The 26269-nt window shown below is 46.4% G+C and overlaps 1 protein-coding gene across 3 annotated transcripts in view; it reads right to left on the bottom strand.

The window, feature by feature from the left end:
- LOC145348280 (pancreatic alpha-amylase-like) overlaps nucleotides 1-17423 on the bottom strand; it is a 32645-nt gene extending 15222 nt beyond the window's left edge. The window contains exons 1-6 of one of the 3 annotated variants that reach the window (XM_080196478.1): nucleotides 17152-17423; nucleotides 11947-12093; nucleotides 8794-8991; nucleotides 6282-6512; nucleotides 6066-6199; nucleotides 3904-4026 (exon numbers count right to left, since the gene is read on the bottom strand). In XM_080196478.1, the coding sequence (XP_080052604.1) occupies nucleotides 3904-4026; nucleotides 6066-6199; nucleotides 6282-6512; nucleotides 8794-8991; nucleotides 11947-12093; nucleotides 17152-17319 (1001 nt within the window). In that variant the 5' untranslated portion in view covers nucleotides 17320-17423. Of the gene's footprint in view, nucleotides 1-3903; nucleotides 4027-6065; nucleotides 6200-6281; nucleotides 6513-8793; nucleotides 8992-11946; nucleotides 12094-15182; nucleotides 15266-16995; nucleotides 17099-17151 lie in introns of those variants that run through there. The other 2 variants (XM_080196479.1, XM_080196480.1) reach the window with 2 other exon arrangements.
- Nucleotides 17424-26269: the final 8846 nt, after the last annotated feature.

The following is a 26269-nucleotide window of genomic DNA, read 5'->3' as shown; positions in this document are numbered from 1 at the left end:
ATTTCAAACAATCATAACAATTTATACCACAGTAGAGTGTTGACTGGTTAGCAGGTCAACAGGAACTTTTGAGGTAGGAGCAGAAGTAGTCAATTCAGCCCCTCAAGTCAGCTCCACCATTCAGAACGATCACGGCTGATCAGCTTATGTTTTGAATTCTACATTTCCATCTACCCCAAATAACCTTTAATTCCCTTGCTTAATATGAATCTATCTACCTTTGCCTTAAAAATATACAGTAACCCCACATTCTGAGACAGAGTGCCAAAGTTGCACAACCCTCAGAGAAATAATTTCTCCTCTTCTCTGTTCAAATTATAAAACAGTGCCCCCTAGTTTTGGACTCATCCACAAGAGGAAACACCTTTTCCGCATCCACCTTGTCAAGACCGTTCAGGATTGCAATAAAGTCACCCCTCACGCTTCCAAATTCCAGTGGAAACAAGCTCTGTCTATCAAACTTTTCGATAGTAGTCATGATGTGGGTATGCCAGCGTTGGACTGGCGTAAACACAGTAAAAAGTCTGACAACACCAGGTTTTAGTCCAACCGATTTATTTGATAATATACTCACTAGCTTTCGGGGTTACCCCCTCCGTCAGGTGAATGGAGAGTTCTGGCCTCAGACAGAGCATATAAAGCACAGACAGTTTAGAGATTACTGATTAAAATGCGAATCCTTACACCTAACCTGCTGTTCAAGACCTGAAGTGGCTGATAATGTGAGTGGAAGGAGCACTGATCACAGTTTAAAGAGATGTGTATTGTCTCCAGACAGTACAGTAAGTGAGGTTTTGCAAACCCAGGCAAGTCACGGGGGTTACAGATAGTGCGACATGAACCCAAGATCCCTGTTGAAACCACCCTCATGTGTGCGGAACTTGGCTATCAGTCTCTGCTCAGCGACTCTGCGCTGTCGTGTGTCGTGAAGGCCGCCTTGGAGAATGCTTACCCGAAGGTCAGAGGCTGAATGCCCGTGACCACTGAAGTGTTCGCCAACAGGAAGGGAACAGTCTTGCCTGGTGACTGTCGAGCGATGTTCATTCATCCGTTGTCGACGCTACGACAACGGATGAATGAACATCGCTCGACAGTCACCAGGCAAGACTGTTCCCTTCCTGTTGGCGAACACTTCAGTGGTCACGGGCATTCAGCCTCTGACCTTCGGGTAAGCATTCTCCAAGGCGGCCTTCACGACACACGACAGCGCAGAGTCGCTGAGCAGAGACTGATAGCCAAGTTCCGCACACATGAGGACGGTCTCAACAGGGATCTTGGGTTCATGTCGCACTATCTGTAACCCCCGTGACTTGCCTGGGTTTGCAAAACCTCACTTACTGTACTGTCTGGAGACAATACACATCTCTTTAAACTGTGATCAGTGCTCCTTCCACTCACATTATCAGCCACTTCAGGTCTTGAACAGCAGGTTAGGTGTAAGGATTCGCATTTTAATCAGTAATCTCTAAACTGTCTGTGCTTTATATGCTCTGTCTGAGGCCAGAACTCTCCATTCACCTGACGAAGGGGGTAACCCCGAAAGCTAGTGAGTATATTATCAAATAAATAGGTTGGACTAAAACCTGGTGTTGTCAGACTTTTTACTGTATCAAACTTTTCATCACAGGACAATCTGATAATTCCGGCTTTCAATCTAGTCAACCTCCTCTGAACCATCTCCAATGTTTTTATATCCTTCCTCAAATAGGGAGACCTAAACTGCTCACAGTATTCAAGATGTGGTTTCACCAGTGTCCTGTATAATTGAAGCACATCATCCTTTATGTTCAATTCCTGTCCCAATAAAGGATAGCATTCCGTGAGCATTCTTATTTACTTGGTGTACCTGCATATTTATTTTTTGTGACTCATGCACGAGAACATTTACATCTCTTTGCATTGCAGAATTCTGCAGTGATTCTCCTTTTAAGTAAAACTCTGCTTTTTTTTTCCTGTCAAAGTGAGCAACTTCACTATTCCCACATTATACTCCATCTGCCAGATTTTTGCCCAGTCATTCAGCTTATCTAGAGCCACCTGCAACTTCCTTACATCCTGTTCACAATATACTGCTCTATCTTTGTGTCATCTGCAAATTTAGCTACTATGTCTTCGCTTCTTAAATCTAACTCAGTGATATAAATTCTAAGAAGTTGAAGCCCCAGCACAGACCCTGAGATAGTCCAATCACCACATCCTGACAATCAGCAAATGACCCATTTATTCATACTCTCAATCATCAGTTGGCCAGCCAATCTCCTATCTAGACTAATTGGTTATTCATTAGATCAAGTGTTTTCATGTTCTGTAATAAACTTGTATGTGGCACCTTAAGAAATGCCTTCTGGAAATACAATTACAGTATGTCCACACGTTCTCCATTATCTACATCACGTATTATTCCATCAAACAACATCAATAAATTGGTTTAACATAACATAAGGAATAGGAGCAGGAGTAGGCCATCCAGCCCTTCGAGCCTGCCCCGCCATTCAATAAGATCATGGCTGATCTGTCGTGTCTCAGTTCCACATTCCCGCCCTCTCCCCATAACCTTTAATCCCCTCGCTTATCAAAAACCCATCAACCCGCGTCTTAAAAATATTTAGCGAGGCAGCCTCCACCACTTCAACGGGCAGAGAATGCCAGAGATTCACCACCCTTTGAGTGAAGAAGTTCTCCTCAACTCCGTTCTAAACTGCCCCCCCTTTATCTTGAGGCTGTGCCCCCTAGTCCTACTGTCCTTTCTGAGCGGGAAGAGTCTCTCCACCTCTACCCTATCCATCCCATTCATCATCTTATACGTCTCAATGAGATCTCCCCTCGTTCTTCTAAACTCTAACGAGTACAAGCCTAGTTTATTCAGCCTCTCCTCATAGCTCAACCCCCTCAACTCCGGTATCAGCCTAGTAAACCTCCTCTGCACTCCCTCCAAGGCCAAAATATCCTTGCGTAAATATGGCGACCAAAACTGCACACAATACTCCAGCTGCGGCCTCACCAATGCCCTATACAGCCGCAGCAAGACCTCCCTACTTTTATATTCAATTCCCCTCTCTATGAAGGCCAGCATCCCATTAGCCTTCCTGACCAAATGCTGCACCTGCAGGCTGGGTTTTTGTGACTCATGCACAAGGGCCCCGAGGTCCCTCTGCACCGTCGCCTGCTGCAGTTTTTCGCCACGTAAGTAATAGTCCTTCCTACCATTACTCCTACCAAAGTGGACCACCTCGCACTTGCCAACATTAAATTCCATTTGCCAGTTCCTGGCCCATTCGCCCAGCCTATCTAGATCCTTCTGTAGACTCTCCACACCCTCCGCGCAATATGCCGTTCCACCAATCTTGGTGTCATCAGCAAATTTGGACACCATACACTCGGTTCCCTCCTCCAGATCATCTATGTAAATGGTAAATAGCTGAGGCCCCAGCACCGACCCCTGGGGCACTCCACTAGTCACCAACCGCCAATCCAAATAGTACCCATTAACCCCCACTCTCTGTCTCCTATTTGACAACCAATCCTCTATCCACACTAACACCCTACCCCCAACTCCATGCCCCCTTACCTTCTGCAATAACCTCTTGTGAGGTACCTTGTCAAACGCCTTCTGAAAATCAAGAAAGACCACATCCATCGGCTCTCCTCTATCCACCGCCCCAGACACATCCTCATAGAACTCCAGTAAATTTGTCAGACACGACTTCCCCTTAACGAAACCGTGCTGCGTCTGCTCTATCAAGCAATTCCCCTCATCTCAACTACCTTGAATTTCTCTAAGTATCTAGATGTTACTGTAACTATCTCAGCTATAATTTAGATTGTAAGTAATATGGGCTTAAATCTAACAGTGTCCTGCCCCCTGACCCTTGTGGGAGAAGAGCATTGGCATGTGACCCATACCTGGAGTCCCAGAAGGTGAGTATGGATGCGCCACCAGGTCCATGCCCTCTCTGATTATCATGATTATCTACAAAGACCAATGCTCGGTCAGTGGGCATGAAGGCCCATCCTTCTCCCCAGTTCCTGCACACAAAAGTTCACAAGAGTTAGCACACAAGTAGAGATAGAAATTGCTCCTTGAATTGACAGGAAAAATGACAGTGCATTTATAATGACATTTTCATAGCCTCAGGCCTCACCAAAGAGTCCAGGAGCATAGGTCTTTAATACTGTTGCCAAGTAATGACCGGGAGATGTCAAAACTCTACAGGAGGGCCAGCACATATTAAACAAAATAACAACAGAAACAGTAGGAAAAACAAAGCAGGTTCTGTAAAGAGTGACGACAAATCCAAGATTAAAATTGAGTCAAAAGGTTGAGTTTAGGTCTCACTGCAAAGGCCTGAACATAAAGTTCAGGCTGACACACTCAGGGTAGTACTGAGGGTCAGTACTGAGCATGCGCTGCAATCAAAGGGTCAGTACTGAGGGAGTGCCGCACTGTCAGAGGGTCAGTGCTGAGGGAGCGCCGCACTGTCAGAGGGTCAGTGCTGAGGGAGCGCCGCACTGTCAGAGGGTCAGTGCTGAGGGAGTGCCGCACTGTCAGAGGGTCAGTGCTGAGGGAGTGCCGCACTGTCAGAGGGTCAGTGCTGAGGGAGTGCCGCACTGTCAGAGGGTCAGTGCTGAGGGAGTGCAGCACTGTCAGAGGGTCAGTGCTGAGGGAGTGCCGCACTGTCAGAGGGTCAGTGCTGAGGGAGCGCCGCACTGTCAGAGGGTCAGTGCTGAGGGAGCGCCGCACTGTCAGAGGGTCAGTGCTGAGGGAGCGCCGCACTGTCAGAGGGTCAGTGCTGAGGGAGCGCCGCACTGTCAGAGGGTCAGTGCTGAGGGAGCGCCGCACTGTCAGAGGCTCAGTGCTGAGGGAGCGCCGCACTGTCAGAGGCTCAGTGCTGAGGGAGCGCCGCACTGTCAGAGGCTCAGTGCTGAGGGAGCGCCGCACTGTCAGAGGCTCAGTGCTGAGGGAGCGCCGCACTGTCAGAGGGTCAGTGCTGAGGGAGTGCCGCACTGTCAGAGGGTCAGTGCTGAGGGAGTGCAGCACTGTCAGAGGGTCAGTGCTGAGGGAGTGCCGCACTGTCAGAGGGTCAGTGCTGAGGGAGTGCCGCACTGTCAGAGGGTCAGTGCTGAGGGAGTGCCGCACTGTCAGAGGGTCAGTGCTGAGGGAGTGCCGCACTGTCAGAGGGTCAGTGCTGAGGGAGTGCCGCACTGTCAGAGGGTCAGTGCTGAGGGAGTGCCGCACTGTCAGAGGGTCAGTGCTGAGGGAGTGCCGCACTGTCAGAGGGTCAGTGCTGAGGGAGTGCCGCACTGTCAGAGGGTCAGTGCTGAGGGAGTGCCGCACTGTCAGAGGGTCAGTGCTGAGGGAGTGCCGCACTGTCAGAGGGTCAGTGCTGAGGGAGTGCCGCACTGTCAGAGGGTCAGTGCTGAGGGAGTGCCGCACTGTCAGAGGGTCAGTGCTGAGGGAGTGCCGCACTGTCAGAGGGTCAGTGCTGAGGGAGTGCCGCACTGTCAGAGGGTCAGTGCTGAGGGAGTGCCGCACTGTCAGAGGGTCAGTGCTGAGGGAGTGCCGCACTGTCAGAGGGTCAGTGCTGAGGGAGTGCCGCACTGTCAGAGGGTCAGTGCTGAGGGAGTGCCGCACTGTCAGAGGGTCAGTGCTGAGGGAGTGCCGCACTGTCAGAGATGCCCAATGTGTCTTCCTCCACCTCCCACTGAGATGGAGGTGAATATCCTATGTGAGCACTTCAAAGATGTGCAGGGGAAATTTTCCCAGTATCCTCAAGGTAATATTTGTCCACCTGTCAAAATCAAAGAAACAGATTATGCGATTGTTCTCACTTTGCTGTTTGTGTGATTTTGCTTGCACAAATTGGCTGCAGTGTTTCCTGCATTATGACAGAGATGTTCTTCAAACAATCAAACTTTATTGGCTGTAAAATGCCATGGGATGTCTTGAAGTTGTGGAAAGTGCATCTTGCAAGATAAGCCTTCTTATTTCAGTTCTCTCCATGAACCAACCTTACAGGGTTTTGACAAAACAGCAGTAACAAATAAAGGCTAGATTCAGTTCCTACCTTAAATAGGCCATCTTCTCACCATTCCACCTGCGCACCACCGTACCCAGCTTGGCACTGTATTTGAATTCAGTCACTCGTCCCAGACCAAAATACTGGGAGGATTTGATGGCCTCACCCCCCAGATCAATCACCTGGAATTTGAGAAATGAAAAGCATAAATCCTGAGTGATGTGGAGATTCAGGGAGAGCGGGAGTGGGAACAAGTTGACTTACTTCCTGATAGATGAAAGCCTTGGAGCCACTGCTGAACCAGCGCATGTTGAGGTTGTTCAGCTGCTTGAAGATAGCTTCCATATCTCCAGGCCACATGTGTTTGGATGCATCTACTCGGAATCCGGCCACGCCCAAGTCAATAAGTTTGTTCAGGTATTCTGCAATCTTGCCCCTCACATAATCCTTCTGCAGTGCGAGGTCCAGAAGGCTCACGAGCCGACAGTCCCTGACCTGTCAGAAAATACGCTCAGTTCAATTCTCAAAACCAACAACCATCCCACAAAGACAATTTATCATAGAATCCTTCCAGTGCAGAAAAGGTCATTTGGCCCATCGAGTCTTGAGGCTTATGAGAAAAGGCTGAGGGACTTGAGACTGTTTTCATTGGAGAGAAGAAGGTTGAGAGGTGACTTAATAGAGGCACATAAGATGATCAGAGGATTAGATAGGGTGGACAGTGAGAGCCTTTTTCCTCAGATGGAGATGTCTAGCATGAGGGGACATAGCTTTAAATTGGGGGGGTGATAGATATAGGACAGGTGTCAGAGGTAGGTTCTTTACTCAGAGAGTAGTAAGGGCGTGGAATGCCCTGCCTGCAGCAGTAGTGGATGCGCCAACATTAAGAGCATTTAAACAGTCATTGGATAAAGATATGGATGATATAGGAATATTGTAGGTTAGATGGGCTTTAGGTTGGTTTCACAGGTCGGCGCAACATCGAGGGCCGAAGGGCCTGTACTGCACTGTAATGATCTATGTTCTATGAGTCTGTACTGACTATCTTAACAGAGTTTCTTCCTTTCTTTTGAGACCGAGTCACAGAGGGACAGATACTGGCTCAGGTGACCGAAAGTTTCAATGAAGCAGTTTCATGGAGAATGGAGAGGTTCACGAAGGGAATCCCAGAGCTTAGGGCCCAGCCATCTGATGATATGGCCGCTACTGGTGGAGCGATAGAAATTGGAGGGTAGAATGGGAGCAGCACAGAGATCTTGGAGGGTGGTGGGACTGTAGACAATTACAGAGACAGGGAGGGCCAGGTCATGGAATGATTGAAAACAAGGTATCTGAAGTCAATGCTCAGCGAGCTTAAATGGCAATGTGTGAGTGGGACTTGATATGACTCTATGGAAGCAGAGTTCATGGAATCATAGAAGCCCTACAGTACAGAAAGAGGCCATTTGGCCCATTGTATCTGCATCAAACACAATCCCACCCAGGCCCTATCCCCATATTCCTACATATTTACCTACTAATCCCTCTAACCTACACATCTCAGGACGCTAAGGGGCAATTTTTAGCATGGCCAATCAACCTAACCCACACATTTTTGGACCGTGGGAGGAAACCGGAACACCTGGAGGAAACCCACACATACACAAGGAGAATGTGCAAACTCCACACAGATAGTGACCCAAGCCGGGAATTGAACTCAGGTCCCTGGAGCTGTGAAGCAGTGGTGCTAATCACTGTACTACCATGCTGCCCTACCATTCTGGATGAGCTAAAGTTTACAGAAGGTGGAAGGGAAACATTGGATTCATTGATTTTAGAAGATGTGGAGGATGATGGTGTGACTGCCTGAACATGTCTGATATATTCCAGTGAATGTTCTGCACAATTCTTTCTTATTTATTATTCTGCTAAACCCTTTCCTTCTTTCATGTCCTCTATCCTGTGTCTTTTTTAAAATTCATTCATGGAACATAGGCATCACCACCTGGCCAGCATTTATTGCCCACCCTAGTTGCTCTTGTTCAGAGTCAACCACATTGCTGTGGCTGTGGAACACATGCAGGCTAGTTTGGGTAGGGATGCAAATTTCCTTCCCTAAAGAACATTAGTGAACCAGATGGGTTTTTCTGACAATCAACAATTGTTTCAAGGTCATCTTTAGACTTCTAATTCCAAATTTTTTTTATTGAATTCAGATTCCACCATCTGGAGTGTTGGGATTCAAACCTGGGTCCCCAGAATATTAGCTGAATTTCTGGAATAGATGTTATCGCTAGGCCATCACCCCTCTCTTGCTCGCCCAACCTCTCCAATTTATCATTGGCTTGAAGGTTTCCAACCATCTGCAATTCTATAAACTCCTTAGTGGGAAGTGTAGGCGGAGTCAATGGATGGGAGGCTGGTTTGGGTGATGAACTGGGTTACTTTCTTTGCAGTTTCTTGCGGTCTTGGTCGGATTGGTGAGAGTTGTAGCTCTCACCAAATTCCTTAACCTCCTGAAAAAGTAAAGGTGTTGGTGGGATTTCTTAATGATAGCATTGGCAGGGTGGGACCAGGACAGTGAGTTGGTGATCTGTTTTGTTAGTGTTTCGAGTGCTGATACAAAACTTGCCATTGGGATGAATTGGTTTTGCCCACATGCTCAGTTGAAGGGCTGCAGTGGGGTGAAGGATACAAGGGAAGTGTGACTGGACCGTGGAAAGCAGTTTGAACGTGGATGAGCCGCAAAGAAACACAAATTGAGGGGTGGGGTTGTAAACATAAAAATACTCCTTACTTGGTGGATATCATTATAGTTTTCGATATTTCCACTCGAAGTCCTGCATTTGCCATCATTGAAATCCCAAGAAGAGTAGGGAACAGCAGGAAAACTTTCGGATCCAGCGTCAAAATACGATCCACAGGATGAATGTGTCCCAGACCCACCCGATGCTCCACACATGTGATTAATGACAACATCTGCATAGATACGCACCTGAAAGGGTTAAAAGAAGCAAAAGAAAGATTTTACGTTCCTATAGGACCTTTCATACGCTCAGGATGTCCCAAAAAGCTTTAGAACCCATGAGAATGCAGCACCCTGTCAGTACTGACCTCCTGACAGTGCAGCACTCCTTCAGTACTGACCCCCTGACTGCAGCACTCCCTCAGTACTGACCCTCTGACAGTGCGGCACTCCCTCAGTACTGACCCTCTGACAGTGCGGCACTCCCTCAGTACTGACCCTCTGACAGTGCGGCACTCCCTCAGTACTGACCCTCTGACAGTGCGGCACTCCCTCAGTACTGACCCTCTGACAGTGCGGCACTCCCTCAGTACTGACCCTCTGACAGTGCGGCACTCCCTCAGTACTGACCACCTGACAGTGCGGCACTCCCTCAGTACTGACCACCTGACAGTGCGGCACTCCCTCAGTACTGACCACCTGACAGTGCGGCACTCCCTCAGTACTGACCACCTGACAGTGCGGCACTCCCTCAGTACTGACCACCTGACAGTGCGGCACTCCCTCAGTACTGACCACCTGACAGTGCGGCACTCCCTCAGTACTGACCACCTGACAGTGCGGCACTCCCTCAGTACTGACCACCTGACAGTGCGGCACTCCCTCAGTACTGACCACCTGACAGTGCGGCACTCCCTCAGTACTGACCACCTGACAGTGCGGCACTCCCTCAGTACTGACCACCTGACAGTGCGGCACTCCCTCAGTACTGACCACCTGACAGTGCGGCACTCCCTCAGTACTGACCACCTGACAGTGCGGCACTCCCTCAGTACTGACCACCTGACAGTGCGGCACTCCCTCAGTACTGACCACCTGACAGTGCGGCACTCCCTCAGTACTGACCACCTGACAGTGCGGCACTCCCTCAGTACTGACCACCTGACAGTGCGGCACTCCCTCAGTACTGACCACCTGACAGTGCGGCACTCCCTCAGTACTGACCACCTGACAGTGCGGCACTCCCTCAGTACTGACCACCTGACAGTGCGGCACTCCCTCAGTACTGACCACCTGACAGTGCGGCACTCCCTCAGTACTGACCACCTGACAGTGCGGCACTCCCTCAGTACTGACCACCTGACAGTGCGGCACTCCCTCAGTACTGACCACCTGACAGTGCGGCACTCCCTCAGTACTGACCACCTGACAGTGCGGCACTCCCTCAGTACTGACCACCTGACAGTGCGGCACTCCCTCAGTACTGACCACCTGACAGTGCGGCACTCCCTCAGTACTGACCACCTGACAGTGCGGCACTCCCTCAGTACTGACCACCTGACAGTGCGGCACTCCCTCAGTACTGACCACCTGACAGTGCGGCACTCCCTCAGTACTGACCACCTGACAGTGCGGCACTCCCTCAGTACTGACCACCTGACAGTGCGGCACTCCCTCAGTACTGACCACCTGACAGTGCGGCACTCCCTCAGTACTGACCCTCCCAACTCTCTCCCCCACAATTTGCAACTCCCTATATGCATTTAAGTTATAGGTCAACCGTGATCTCGTTGTATGATGCAGGTAAAAATGGCCTCTGCCTGTTTGTGTGCTCCCACATAAACAAATTTGACATATATTTTAATCAGGAAAGTAAGGAGCTCACATTATGTACAAGAATTTATATGGGGTGAGGAGAAGAGGACTCCAGGAGTAAAACTGCTAAAAATAGCCAGGGAGGGAAGTGAGACCATGGAAAAAAATGTAGACAAAGCATCTGGTTAATTTTTTGAGACACAGAATTGAAAAACAGAAGTTATACTGAACTTGTTTTGGACCTTGGTTAGACCACATTATGTACAGCTCATTTACCATCATAAAAAAGGAAGACTGAATAGAAGAATTTCAAATGATGAAAGGGATTGGTCGAGCATGATTTTTCCACTGATGGAACTCAGATCCGATCTAGCGGATCGTAAATATAAGACAGTCACCCATAAATCCAACTGGGAATTCAGGAGCGATTTCTTTCCCCAGGGAGTGGGGAGAATGTGGAACTCGCTCCGCGAGTAATGATAAGAGGAAGATAGATTATTACTTGAATGGGTGTAAATTGAGAGAGACCTTGGAGTCCTTGTGCACCAGTCACTGAAAGTAAGCCTGCATGTACAGCAGGCAGTAAAGAAGGCAAATGTTGTGTTGGCCTTCATAGCGAGAGGATTTGACAATAGGGATGTTTTGCTGCAATTGTATAAGGCATTGGCCAGGATACACTTGGACTACTGTGCGCATTTTGGTGTCCTTATCTGAGGAAGGATGTCCTTAATGTAGAGGGAGGGCAGAGAAGGTTTACCAGGCTGATTCCTGGATGTCATATGAGGAGAGACTAAGTCGGTTAGGATTATGTTCACTGGAGTTTAGAAGAGTGAGAGGCAATCTCATAGATCTCATAACAGGGTTAGACAGGGTAGATTCAGAAAGAATGTTATCAATGGTAGGGAAGTCCAGAACTAGGAGTCACAGTTTGAGGATAAGGCTTAAACCTTTTAGAACAGAGATGCAGAGAAATTTCTTCACCCAGAGGGTTGCGAATGTGTGGAATTCACTCCCCACAGATAGTAGTTGAAGCCAAAACGTTGTGTGATTTCAAGAGGAAATTAGAAATAGCTCTTGGAACTAAAGGGATCGAGGGATATGGGGGGAGGGGACTAGGATATTGAATTCAAAGATCAACCATGATCAAAATGAATGGTGAAGCAGGCTAGAAGAGCCGAATGGCCTACTCCTGCTCCTAGTTTTTGTGAAGCAGAGGCATATCAGAGTTCTTAATGGGCCAGTAATACTACTGATTTCATTCTGATACAGATAATATTTCTGTTAACCCTATACAAGGGCAATGAGAATCAATCCCCTTCTCAAAAAGTAGCTGGAGTACAATAATGGATTAGTGTGATTGGAAAGAGAAGGGTTCATTGAACAACTTACACCGACATTGTTGCATCTCGTCACCATGTCTCTGAATTCCACTTCGTTGCCTGATCGAGAACAAAGATTGTAACTGATTGGCTGGTACCTCTCCCACCAAGGCCTCCAAGGGTCATTGAGGACAATATGTTCATTGGGTGGAGAGATCTGTCACAGAAACACATCAAGAGCCAGTTGTGATGGAACCAATCATTATTGTAGCTTTAATTATCATCATCACACTATACTTTCTGATCGAACAGCAATACATTGCTGCTGATTCATATTCCACCATGGCCTAATCCAGATCTCTGTAACCACCTCCAACCCAACAATCCTCCAGATCCCTATAATAACTTCCAACCCTGCACCCCTCCCTCTCTCTGTAACCTCCTCCAGCCCTTACACCTCTCCCTATCCCTAACCACCTCCAATCCAACAATCCTCCAGATCCCTGTAATAACCTCCAATCCTACACCCCTCCCTATCTCTGCAACCACTCATTTCTCTGCATTCTCTATTTTCTGTCAACGAATTCTCAATCCGTTACCCGACAATTCCACGTGTTTTCATTTTATTTACTAATCTCTTGTCTGGGGCCGTATCAAAAGCCTTCTGAAAATCCAAATCCACATCCACTGGTTCTCCTTTATTAATGCTACAAGTAACAATCTCAAAGAACTCCAACAGGTTTGTCAAACATCATTTCCCTTTCAAAAAGCATTGTTGACTCTGCCCAATAATATTTTTAAGTGTCCAGTTATCACATATGCTAACATATTTCCTGCTGCTCAAGTCAATCTAACATGACTGTGGTTCCCTATTTTCTCTTTCCCTCCTTGTTTAAGGTTACATTTGCTACTTTTCAGTCTGCAGGAACCTTTCCAGAATCTATCGAATTTTGGAAGATGTCCACCAATGCATCTGCTATCCCTCTCATCACCTCCGTCCACACTCTGGGATGAAGCTCATCTGCTACAGGTGATTTATCAACCTTCAATCTAATTAATCTTGCTAGCACAACCTCTTTAATAATACTGACTTATTTCAGTTCTTTAGTTTCAGCAGTCCCTCAGTTCCCCAGAAATATGGGGATTTTCTGTATATTCTTCCTTAAAGATGCTTTTATAATTCAAGTCAGAAACTCCAAAGTGTTTTGTGAAGTTTGCCAGGATTGTAAATTTTACAATTTGAATTTAGCTAGTGTAAGCATGGAATGTTTCACTTAAGGTATGATTCAAATGACCCACCAGGGAGTTTTTTGTGCTGTCCACAAACTTACTAATCAATCCAATTACATTTTCCTCCAAATCATTTATATATGTTACAAACAGCAAAGGTCCCAGTACTGATCCCTGAGAAACACCACTTGTCACAGCCCTCCATTCAGAAATGCACCCTTCCACTGCTACCCTCTGTCTTCTTCGACCAAGCCAGTTTTGTACTCACCTTGCCAGCGCACCTCTGATCCCATGCGACTTCACCTTCTGCACCAGTCTGCCATGAGGAACCTTGCCAAAGGCCTTACTGAAGTCCATGAGGACAATATCCACTGCCCTACCCTCATCAATCATCTTCGTCACTTCCTCGAAAAACTGTTTTATTTCCATATCATTCTGTTGTAACTCTGCCAACTTTTCCGAACTAAAAATATCCAGCTCATCCTCTATCTGTTCTTGTTCTTTTCCAATCATCTGATCAAAAATAGTTTCTGATAACTATATGGTAACTGATAATAGCTTCTGATAACTTCAACTTTCTTATCTTCACTCTTTGATTTCTCCTTGTGTCTTAACCTGTGACTTTGTGACCATTTTACTACACAATCAGAAAAAAATCCCAGGATATGCATGCTTCAACAACTCAACTGTTTGATTTTCTACTGGCTTTTCAACCACAGGAGGCACCACCCCCACCTGTGATCCAGTTATATCATTACCCAAGATGAACTGTATTCCAGGACAAGACAACTTCTCCTTTACTCCTACTACCACTTCACCCTCTTCACTGGACTCTCCAACCTCACCTTATATAATGGAACACTCCTCTTCTCACCCCACATTTCACATACTACTACCTTTTCTGGCAATACTCCTCCCAAACTTTGGTCTTTGGACTTCCTAACTCACAGACCGCAATCAGTAAAGATAGGCAACAACATCTCCTCCACAATGATCCTCATCACCAGTGCTCAGATCCCTCATATACTCCTTATCCACCTTTGACTGTGTGGCCAGATTCCTCTCCAACTCGATTTTCAAGTTTGCTAACGACACCACCATAGTGGTGAAGTACAGGAAAGAGAGAATCTGACGAATTGGTGTGACGACAATAATCTCTCCCTCAGTAAAACGAAGGAGATAGTCATTGACTTCAGGAAGCATGTTTGAAAACATGCCCCTGTATACATCAATGGGGATGAAATGCAAATGGGCGAGAGCTTCAGATTTCTAGGTGTCCAGATACCAACAACCTGTCCTGGTCCCTCCACACCAACACTATAGTTAAGAAAGCCCACCAACACCTCTGCTTTCTCAGGAGACTAAGGAAACTTGGTATGTCCACTACAACTTTCACCATCTTTTACAGATGCACCACAGAAAGCATTCTTTGTGGATGTATCACAGCTTGATATGCAACAAGAGAGAATATAATCCTCACCCCTTGATATTCAATGATACTCAATGGCATTATCATCACTGAATCATCCACTGCCTCGCCGCCTCGGCAAAGCAGCCAGCATAATTAAGAACCCCACGCATTCTGGACATTCTCTCTTCTACCTTCTTCAATCGGGAAAAAGATACAAAAGTCTGAGGACGTGTAGAAAGTGACTCAAGAACAGCTTCTTCCCTGCTGCCGTCAGACTCTTGAATCAATCTGTCTTGCATTAAGTTGATCTTTCTCTAGAGGTTCCCCTCCAAGTCACTTACCACCCCGATTTGGAAATATGTCACTGTTCTTTCACTGTCGCTGGGTCAAAATCCAGGATCCCTGTCCCTAACAGCATTCTAGATACATCTACAACTTAGGGACTGCAGCTATTCAAGAAGGCAGCTCAGCACCATCTTCCAAAGGGCGATAAATGCTGGTCTAGCCACCGACACCCACATCCCATGAATGAATGAAAAAACAATTAAATACTTATCTCCCTGCCAAAGACTGGATATAAAAATTTGAACTTAAACTGTAATTTTTAGATAAATGCTAAACTATATTTTGAGAAAGAGATTAACCCATAAGATTCCCTCACTCACCAAACTCCTAGTTGCTCAGTCTGTGAAGTTTTATTCCTTTCTGAGTAACCACTGACCAAGTTCTCGACATTGCTGCATTGCTCCTGACCCATCTGGATGCTGGGCTGTAAAGGGAATCTACTTTATTCTTATAAAACAACTCTGGCTTGTGCCTCAGTCGTGCGTGAGTACATTTAGTTGAGACCACACTTTTAAGTGTTCCCCCAGCTTGTAAGCTTAACCCAAGTTTGATTCCTGGCTTGGGTCACTGTCTGTGTGGAGTCTGCATATTCTCTCCGTGTCTGCATGGGTTTCCTCCAAGTGCTCCAGTTTCTTCCCACAGTCTGAAAGATGCGCTAGATAGGTGCATTGACCTGAACAGGCATGCAGGAATGTGGTGACTAGAGGAATTTCACAGGAACTTCATTGCAATGTTAATGTAAGCCTTACTTGTGACTAATACATAAACTTTAAAAACTTTTCAATCTTTGTGCCTTTGCGTATTTATGGTACAGTAAGTGCTTGGGCCAATAGTTCACCCTCTTTCCTCAATATCATAAGAACATAAGAAATAGGAGCAGGAGTAGGCCATCTAGCCCTTTGAGCCTGCCCCGCCATTCAATAAGATCATGGCTGATCTGTCGTGGCTCAGTTCCACTTTCCCGCCCTCTCCCCATAACCCTTAATCCCCTCTCTTATCAAGAACCCATCAACCCGCTTCTTAAAAATATTTAGCGAGGCAGCCTCCACCACTTCAATGGGCAGAGAATTCCAGAGATTCACCACCCTTTGAGTGAAGAAGTTCCTCCTCAACTCCGTTCTAAACCGCCTCCCCTTTATCTTGAGGCTGTGCCCCCTAGTCCTACTGTCTTTTTTGAGCGGGAAGAGTCTCTCCACCTCTATCCTATCCATCCTGTTCATCATCTTATATGTCTCAATGAGATCTCCCCTCATTCTTCTAAACTCTAACGAGTACAAGCCTAGTTTATTCAGCCTCTCCTCATAGCTCAACCCCCTCAACTCCGGTATCAGCCTAGTAAACCTCCTCTGCACTCCCTCCAAGGCCAAAATATCGATGTCTTCATTCTGAGACCATACATATCTAGACCATCTCTTTGTTGTAATGTGAGGCAGAATTAAGAATTCCATTTCTCTCACATTTTCTCTACCAGTGTGCAAGAGGAAGACGAACAAATAACCTCTAAAATACTTAGATGGCCTGAATTAGCAGACAAAGTGAAGAGAGCAATGTCGAGCCTGGTACCAACAAGCACTAGGGAAGAGATACGGAGGAAGCGAAGGGAAATAAGAAAGGGAGAAAGTTCTTGGGATATTAGGAACCCTGCCCTGTGAACATCCACAAATTGTCTAATGATAAATCTAAAACCAGACAATGTTGTAATATAAATAATGTTTTGCCTATGTGATGTAGAATGTACAAATATTGCATGGTTCTTCAGCTGGGGAGAGTCGGGCTCAGAGACCCTTCTCTGAGGTTATGCTGTCCTGATGCATTGGCTAATAAACAATCATTCTGTACTGGGTCTCCTGAGATTATTTTGTGCAATAATCTATTCCACAACAAATGAAACTGTTAAATGCAATGCTGGAATAATATTTTTAATCATTTTGAAACATTTCACACCTGCTAATCCTTTTAAAAACTCTCTTTGCCCACCATTTTTTCCTTTTAATTTCTGTTTCATTTGCTGATTCCTCTTCAATCTGTCTCCCTCTGGTTACCTACCCTCCTGTTATTGGAAACACTACCTCCTTATTTACTCCATCAAACCTCTTCCTGATTTTGAACACTTCTATTAAATCTCCTCTTTACCTTCTCTGTTCTAAAGACAACAATCCCAGGTTCTCCAGTCTCTCCATGCAACAAAATTCCTCGTCTCTGACACCATCCTGATCAATTTCCCCTTTGATCTTTTCAGTTCTGTGGGTAATGGGAAGGATTGAAACAACAATAGTTAGCAATGGTTACCTGAACACCCCCAAAGCCATTGGGGGCCAAGTAACGCTCACACTCAGCCGCGATATCTGTCCAGCGCCACTCAAATAAATGGACAATGGATGTCCGGCCAGGCACCATGTGTGGATTGTACTGTGCCAAACACCCTCCAAGAAATGCCAGTAGAATGAGGACCTTCATCTTTGCTGCAGAATTGCTTGGGTGAGATCAGAATCTAATTATTTATATTTCCATAATATTTGAACAAAAGCTAATTATCAACGTCAGAATTTTCCACGTAACATAAAAACCATATAACAAAATGACATTGATAAAGGACGAGTGCAGCTGCACAATGACAGAGTGTCCCACTCCACTTTACCTTGAATCTCAGCCCAATTGCTGAGCATTAATGATTAATCAACAGAGTAGAATTTTAGATCTCTGGAGTAAGGGGAAATATGAAGTCATCAGGCAGATAATTGGACGAATAAACTGGAAGGAAGCGTTCTTGGGGAAAAGTACAGAAGGAAGGTGGCGGATATTCAAGGAATGTTTGACTGGAGCTCTGCACGATAACGTTCCGATGAGACAAGGAGGTTTTGGTAGGGCGCAGGAACCGTGGTGCACGAAGGTTGTGGTGAACCTAGTCAGGAAAAAAGGAAAGGTGTATAAAAGGTTCAGAGAGCTAGGAGATGTTAAGGATCTAGAGGAATATAAGGCTCGTAGAAAGGAGCTTAAAAAGGAAATTAGGAGAGCCAGAAGGGGTCATGAGAAGGCCTTGGCAGGTAAGATTAAGGAGAATCCCAAGGCCTTCTACAAATATGTGAAAAGTAAAAGGATGAGAAGAGAGGGGATAGGACCTATAAAAGGTGAAGGGGGAAAAGTCTGTGTGGAACCGGAAGAAATGGCAGAGGTGCTTAATGTGTACTTTGCCTCGGTATTCACGGTGGAAAGTAGGTTGTACTACAGGTTTGCGGCAGTCTGAAAAGATTGAGTATGTGGATGTTAAGGAAGAGGACGTGTTAGAACTTTTAAACTCTATCAAGATAGACAAGTCGCTGGGACCGGATGGGATGTACCCCAGGTTATTGTGGGAGGTGAGGGAAGTGATTGCAGAGCCCCTGGCGATGATCCTTGCATCGTTGATGGAGATGGGAGAGGTGCCGGAGGATTGGAGGATTGCGGATGTGGTTCCTATTTTCAAGAAAGGGAACAGGGATAGCCCGGGAAATTACCAACTGGTGAGTCTGACCTCAGTGGTTGGTAAGTTGATGGAGAGGCTTCTGAGGGACAAGATTTATGAGCATTTGGAGAAGTTTAGAACAATCAGAAATAGTCAACGTGGTTTTGTCAAGGTCGTGCCTTACGAGCCTAGTTGAGTTCTTTGAGAATGTGACTGAGCACACTGACGAAGGAAGAGCGGTAGATGTGGTTTACATGGACTTCAGCAAGGCGTTTGATAAGGTCCCCCATGCAAGACTTCTTGAGAACGTGAGGGCATGGGATCCAGGGGGCTTTGGCCTTGTGGATCCAGAACTGGCTTGCCTGCAGAAGGCAGAGGGTGGTTGTGGATGGGTCTTTTTCTGCATGGAGGTCGGTCACCAGTGGAGTGCCCCAGGGGTCTGTTCTATGAGCTTTGCTGTTTGTCATTTTCATAAATGACCTGGATGAGGAAGTGGAGGGATGGGTTAGTAAGTTCACAGACGATACGAAGGTTGGTGGTGTTGTGGATGGTCTGGAGGGATGTCAGAAGTTGCAGCATTGACATAGATAGGATGCAAGACTGGGTGGAGAAGTGGCAGATGGACTTCAATGCAGATAAATGTGTAGTGGTCCATTTTGGCAGGACCAATGGGATGAAGGAATACAATATCAAGGGTAGGAGTCTTAGCTGTGTTGAAGAGCAGAGGGATCTTGGGGTCCAGGTCCATAGCTCTCTTAAATCGGCCTCGCAGGTGGAGGATGTGGTCAAGAAGGCGTATGGTGTACTGGTCTTCATTAATCGAGGGATTGAGTTTAGGAGTCGGGAGGTAATGCTGCAACTTTATAAGACCCTTGTCAGGCCTCATTTGGAGTACTGTGTGCAGTTCTGGTTGCCTCACTATAGGAAGGACGTGGAAGCTATTGAAAGGGTGCAGAGGAGATTTACAAGGATGTTGCCTGGATTGGGAGGCATGCCTTATGAAGATAGGTTGAGGGAGCTGGGACTGTTCTCCCTGGAGAGACGAAGGTTGAGAGGCGACCTGATAGAGGTTTATAAGATGTTGAAAGGAATAGATAGGGTGGATTGTCAGAGGCTATTTCCCAGGGCTGAAATGGTCGCTACGAGAGGACACAGATTTACATAAGAACATAAGAAATAGGAGCAGGAGTAGGCCAACTAGCCCTTCGAGCCTGCCCCACCATTCAATAAGATCATGGCTGATCTGTCTTGGCTCAGTTCCACATTCCCGCCCTCTCCCCATAACCCTTAATCCCCTCTCTTATCAAAAACCCATCAACCCGCGTCTTAAAAATATTTAGCGAGGTAGCCTCCACCACTTCAACGGGCAGAGAATTCCAGAGATTCACCACCCTTTGAGTGAAGAAGTTCCTCCTCAACTCCGTTCTAAACCGCCTCCCCTTTATCTTGAGGCTGTGCCCCCTAGTCCTACTATCCTTTCTGAGCAGGAAGAGTCTCTCCACCTCTATCCTATCCATCCCATTCATCATCTTATACGTCTCAATGAGATCTCCCCTCATTCTTCTAAACTCTAACGAGTACAAGCCTAACTTATTCAGCCTCTCCTCATAGCTCAACCCCCTCAACTCCGGCATCAGCCTAGTAAACCTCCTCTGCACTCCCTCCAAGGCCAAAATATCCTTGCGTAAGTACGGCGTCCAAAACTGCACACAGTACTCCAGCTGCGGCCTCACCAATGCCCTATACAGCCGCAGCAAGACCTCCCTACTTTTATATTCAATCCCCCTCGCGATGAAGGCGCAGGGAAGCAAGTACAGAGGAGATGTTAGGGGTAAGTTCTTCACTCAGGGTGGTGAGTGAATGGAATTGGCTGCCGTCAGTGGTGGTGGAGGCGAACTCGCTGGGGTCTTTTAAAAGACTTCTGGATGAGTATATGGGATCTAATGGGATTGGGGGTTATAGATAGGTCTATGGCTTAGTAGGTATAGAAGTGATTGGCGCAACTAGTGGGCTGAAGGGCCTGTTTGTGCTGTGGTGTTCTCTGTTCTATGTTCTATCAACAAACAAGATTTGTTTAAGCTGCACTTTGGTCTGCAAAGAATTAGAGTAAATGGCACGAAATCAGGCCTTTGGCCCAGCTGGTTTGTTGCATAAGACCAAAAGAGTCTGCTCCCCCAACCAATGAGAGTATGACTGATCTGATATAATCATTCACAACTCCACTTAATGGCTTATCCCCCAATGCTTGATTCCATTACTGATTAAAATCTGTATCTCAGTATTACAGTAGTATTCTTATAAGCTTTTTTCCCCTATTTAATTGTTTTACTCATGTCTTGAGAGTTCTGAACATGTGGTTTTTGGGGGGCTTTTCAGTCTGCAAGTGGTTAACGCTACTGCGTCATAGTGCAAAGGACCCATGTTTGATTTTGACCTCAGGTGACTGTATGGAACAAAGAACAATACAGCACAGGAACAGGGCCTTTGGTCCTCCAAGCCTGCACCAATCATGTGTTCCTAACTAGACCATCCGTTTGTATCCCTCCATTCCCAGTCTGTTCATGTGGCTATCTAGATAAGTCTTAAACGATCCCAGCGTGTCCACCTGTACCACCTTGCTTGGTAGTGCATTCCAGCTGCCACCACCCTCTGTGTAAAATACATCCCCCACATATCTGTGTTGAACCTTTTCCCCCCTTACCTTGAACTTGTGATCTCTTGTGTTTGTCATTTCTAACCTGGGAAAAAGCTTCCAACTGTTCACCCTATTTATGCCCTTTATAATTTCATATAAACTTCTATAAGGTTGCCCCCTCAACCTTCGTCTTTCCAGGGAGAACAACCCTAGTTTACTCAATCTCTCCTCATAGCTAATACCCTCCATACCAGGCCACATCCTAGTAAACCTTTTCTCCACTCTCTCTAAAGCCTCCATGTCCTTCTGGTAGTGTGGCAACCAGAACTGGATGCAGTATTCCAAAATTCCAACGTTCTATATAACTGCAACATCATATGCCAACTTTTATACTCCATGCCTTATCCAATAAAGGCAAGCATTCCATATGCCTTCTTCACCACCTTTTGCACCTGTGCTGCCACCTTTAAGGAGCTGTGGACTTGCACACCGAGATCCCTTTGTGTGTCTATACTCCTGATTATTCTGCCATTTATTGTATAGCTCCCCACCACCACCCCCCCCCCCCCACCCCGCCCTGGCATTAGATCTACGAAAATGCATCACTTTACATTTATCAGGATTAAATTCCATCTGCCATTTCTCCACCCAATTTTCCAGCCTATCTATATCCTGCTGTATTCTCTGACCATGTTCATGACTATCTGCAACTGCAGCAATCTTTGTGTCTTCCACAAACTTACTGATCAGACCAGCTACATCTTCTTCCAAATCATTTATATATATTTATATATATATATCACAAACAGCAGAGGTCCCAGTTCAGAGCCCTGTGGAACACCACTGGTCACAAAACTCTAATCAGAAAAAGACCCCTCCACTGCTACCCTCTGTCTTCTATGGCCAAGCCAGTTCTGTACCCATCTAGCTAGTTCACCTTTGATCCTGTGAAATTTAACCTTTTGCACCAGCCTGCCATGAGGGACCTTGTCAAATGCTTTACTAAAATCCATGTAGACGACATCCACGGCCCTTCCCTCGTCAATCATTTTTGTCACCTCCTCAAAAAACTCAACCAAATTTGTGAGGCATGACCTCCCTCGTACAAAACCATGTTGTCTATCGCTAATGGGACTATTCAGTTCTAAGTGTGTATAGATCCTATCTCTAAGAATCTTCTCCAAAAATTTCCCTACCATGGACGTCAAGCTCACTGGCCTATAAGTTACACGGATTATCCTCACTACCTTTCTTAAATAACGGGAGCACATTTGCTATCCTCCAATCCTCTGGGACCTCACCTGTGTCCAAAGAAGAAACAAAAATTTCTGTTAGAGACCCAGTAATTTCATCTCTTGTCTCTCTCAGTAATCTAGGACAAATGCCATCTTGCCCTGTGGATTTGTCTACCTTAATGCTTCTTAAAACACCTAACACTTCCTCTCTTGTAATTGCAATTTGTTCTAACCAGTCCACACATCCCTCTGAGACACTTCCAATCAACATGTCCCTCCTTTGTGAACACTGATGCAAAGTATTTATTTCGGATCTCACCTACTTCCTTGGGTTCTAAGCATAATTCCCCTCCTTTGTTCTTGAGAGGTCCAATTCTTTCTCTGATAACCCTCTTGTTCCGAATGTATGTATAAAATGCCTTGGGATTCTCCATAGTCCTATCTGCCAAGGACGTTTTGTGACCTCTTTTTGCCCTTCTAACTCCTTGTTTGAATCCCCACCCACCCAGATTGCTCTTCCTCTTAGGTAGCCTTGTCCTGGCCTCATGCTCATCATGTGGATATGCCGCCGTTGGACTGGGGTGTAAACAGTAAAAAGTCTGACAACACCAGGTTTAAGTCCAACCGATTTATTAGATAGTACACTCACTAGCTTTCGGGTTACCCCTTCGTCAGGCCAGAACTCTCCATTCACCTGACGAAGGGGCTAACCCGAAAGCTAGTGAGCTAGAAAGCAAGTGTGAGGTTATCCACTTTGGCAGGAATAATAGTAGGAAGGACTACTACTTACAGGGCGAAAAGCTGCAGCATGCTACGGTGCAGAAGGACCTGGGGGTCCTTGTGCATGAGTCGCAAAAACCCAGCCTACAGATGCAGCAGGTGGTCAGGAAGGCAAATGGGATGCTGGCCTTCATAGCGAGGGGGATTGAATATAAAAGTAGGGAGGTCTTGCTGCAACTGTACAGGGCATTGATGAGGCCGCAGCTGGAGTACTGTGTGCAGTTTTGGTCGCCGCACTTGTGCAAGGATATTTTGGCCTTGGAGGGAGTGCAGAGGAGGTTCACTAGGCTGATACCGGAGTTGAGGGGGTTGAGCTATGAAGAGAGGCTGAATAGACTGGGCTTGTACTCGTTAGAGTTTAGAAGGATGAGGGGGGGATCTTATTGAGACGTATAAGATGATGAAAGGGATGGATAGGGTAGAGGTGGAGAGGTTCTTCCTGCTTAGAAAGGACAGCAGGACTAGAGGGCACAGCCTCAATATAGGGAGGGGGGGGGTGCAGTTTAGAACAGAGTTGAGGAGGAACTTCTTCACTCAAAGGGTGGTGAATCTCTGGAATTCTCTGCCCATTGAAGTGGTGGAGGCTACCTCGCTAAATATATTTAAGACGCGGGTTGATGGGTTTTTGGTAGGCAAGGGGATTAAGGGTTATGGGGAGAAAGCGGGAAAGTGGAACTGAGCCACTTCAGATCAGCCATGATCTTATTGAATGGCGGGGCAGGCTCGAGGGGCTAGATGGCCTACTCCTGCTCCTATTTCTTATGTTCTTAGTGAGTGTACTATCTAATAAATCGGTTGGACTTAAACCTGGTGTTGTCAGACTTTTTCCCATGCTCATCACCACTCTCTATGCTTGCTGACCTATTGTTCTGATCCCCACCCCCTGCTACATCAGTTTAAACCCACCTGAACCACACTAGCAAACCTACCAACCAGGATATTGGTGCCCCTCCAGTTCAGGTGTAACCCATCCTTCTTGTATAGGTCCCCTCCTCCCTGGAAGACTTTCCAGTGATCCACGAATCTGAAACCCTCCCTCCTGCACCAGTCCTTTAGCCGCATGTTCAGCTGGTTAGGAAGAAGAAGGAGGCTTATGTTCGGATGAGGCTTGAGGGCTCGGGTAGTGCATTAGAAAGCTTTAGATTGGCTAGGAGGGAGTTGAAGAGGGAGTTAAGAAGGGCTAGAAGAGGGCATGAGATGACTTTGGCTGATAGGATTAAGGAGAATCCTAAGGCGTTCTATAGGTATGTCAAGAACAGAAGGTTGGTTAGGGCAAGATTAGGGCCAGTTACAGACAGTAGGGGGAAGTTGTGTGTGGAACCGGAAGAGATTGGAGAGGCATTGAACCATTATTTCTCTTCGGTGTTCACGCAGGACGATATGAATGTAGCTGAGGAGGTCACTGGGGTGAAGGGGTGTAAAATAGAAAGTATTGTAGTTGATACAGAGGATGTGTTGGATATTCTAGATGGGTTGAAAATAGATAAGTCCCCTGGTCCAGACGGGATTTACCCTAGGATTCTATGGGAGGCAAGAGAGGTGATTGCAGAGCCACTGGCTCTGATCTTCAGGTCGTCGTTGGTCTCTGGTATAGTACCGGAAGATTGGAGGACAGCGAATGTTGTCCCATTGTTTAAGAAGGGGAGCAGAGACTTCCCTGGGAATTACAGACCAGTGAGTCTTACTTCTGTAGTGGGCAAGGTTTTAGAAAGAATTATTAGGGATAGGATTTATAGTTATTTGGAGAGTAATGAATTGATTAGAGATAGTCAGCATGGTTTTGTAGCGGGAAGGTCATGCCTTACTAACCTTATTGAGTTCTTTGAGAAGGTGACCAAAGAGGTGGATAGGGGTAAGGCAGTAGATGTGGTATATATGGATTTTAGTAAGGCGTTTGATAAGGTTCACCATGGTATGCTTCTGCAGAAAATGCAGATGTATGGGATTGGTGGTAATTTAGGTACTTGGATCAGGAATTGGTTAGCAGATAGGAGACAGAGGGTGGTGGTTGATGGTAATTATTCATCATGGAGTTCGGTTACGAGTGGTGTGCCTCAGGGATCTGTTTTGGGGCCACTGCTGTTTGTAATCTTTATTAATGATCTGGATGAGGGTATAGTTGGGTGGATTAGTAAGTTTGCTGATGACACCAAAGTCGGAGGTGTGGTAGATTGTGAGGAAGGGTGTCGAAGTTTGCAGGGTGACTTGGACAGGTTGCAGAGCTGGGCCGCGAGGTGGCGGATGGAGTTTAATGCGGAGAAGTGTGAGGTAATCCATTTCGGTAGGAATAACAGATGTGTTGAGTATAGGGCTAACGGGAGGACTTTGAATAGAGTGGAGGAGCAGAGGGATCTAGGTGTATGTGTACATAGATCCCTGAAAGTTGGGAATCAAGTAGATAAGGTAGTTAAGAAGGCGTACGGTGTCTTGGCGTTTATTGGTAGGGGGATTGAATTTAGGAGTCGCAGCGTCATGTTGCAACTGTACACAACTCTGGTGCGGCCGCACTTAGAGTACTGTGTGCAGTTCTGGTCCCCACATTACAGGAAGGATGTGGAGGCTTTGGAGAGGGTGCAGAGGAGGTTTACCAGGATGTTGCCTGGTATGCAGGGGAGGTCCTATGAGGAGAGACTGAGGGATTTGGGGTTGTTTTCACTGGAAAGAAGGTGGCTAAGAGGGGATCTTATAGAAACATATAAGATGATTAGAGGTTTAGATAGGGTGGATGGTGATAGCCTGTTTCCTCGGATGGAGAAATCTAGCACGAGGGGGAATGGCTTTAAATTAAGGGGGGGTAGTTATAGGACGGATGTCAGGGGCAGGTTCTTTACCCAGAGGGTGGTGAGGGACTGGAATGCCCTGCCTGCTGCAGTTGTAAATGCGCCTAGTTTGGGGGCGTTTAAGAGATTGGTGGATAGGTTTATGGACGAAAAGGGATTGGTTTAGATTAGTGGGTCAATGTTTTTTTTTTAAAAATAAGACTGGTCGGCGCAACATTGTGGGCCGAAGGGCCTGTTCCGCGCTGTAATGTTCTATGTTCCTAGCCTCACTAGCATTTGGCACGGGGAGTAATCCAGAGATTGTTAGTCTAGAGGTCCTGCTTTTTAGCCTTCTACCTAACTCCTTAAATTTGCAAATTTGAGTTTGCATGTTCTTCTCGTGTTTCCTCCCACAGTCCAAAGCTGTGCAAGTGAATTGGCCATGGATAAATTTCTCTTCGTGGCCCAGGATGTGCAGGTTCTGTGGATTAGTTACGGGAAATGCACGGAATTACAGGACGGATGGGGGTTGGGTGTAGGACAGGGTAAGATGCTC

Source organism: Carcharhinus amblyrhynchos, chromosome 9 (genome assembly GCF_965287045.1).
Source record: "Carcharhinus amblyrhynchos chromosome 9, sCarAmb.v2.hapA, whole genome shotgun sequence".
Classification (NCBI taxonomy): domain Eukaryota; kingdom Metazoa; phylum Chordata; class Chondrichthyes; order Carcharhiniformes; family Carcharhinidae; genus Carcharhinus; species Carcharhinus amblyrhynchos.
The sequence above is the reverse complement of the archived record's forward strand: the minus strand, read 5'-3'. Positions and strand labels throughout refer to the sequence as shown.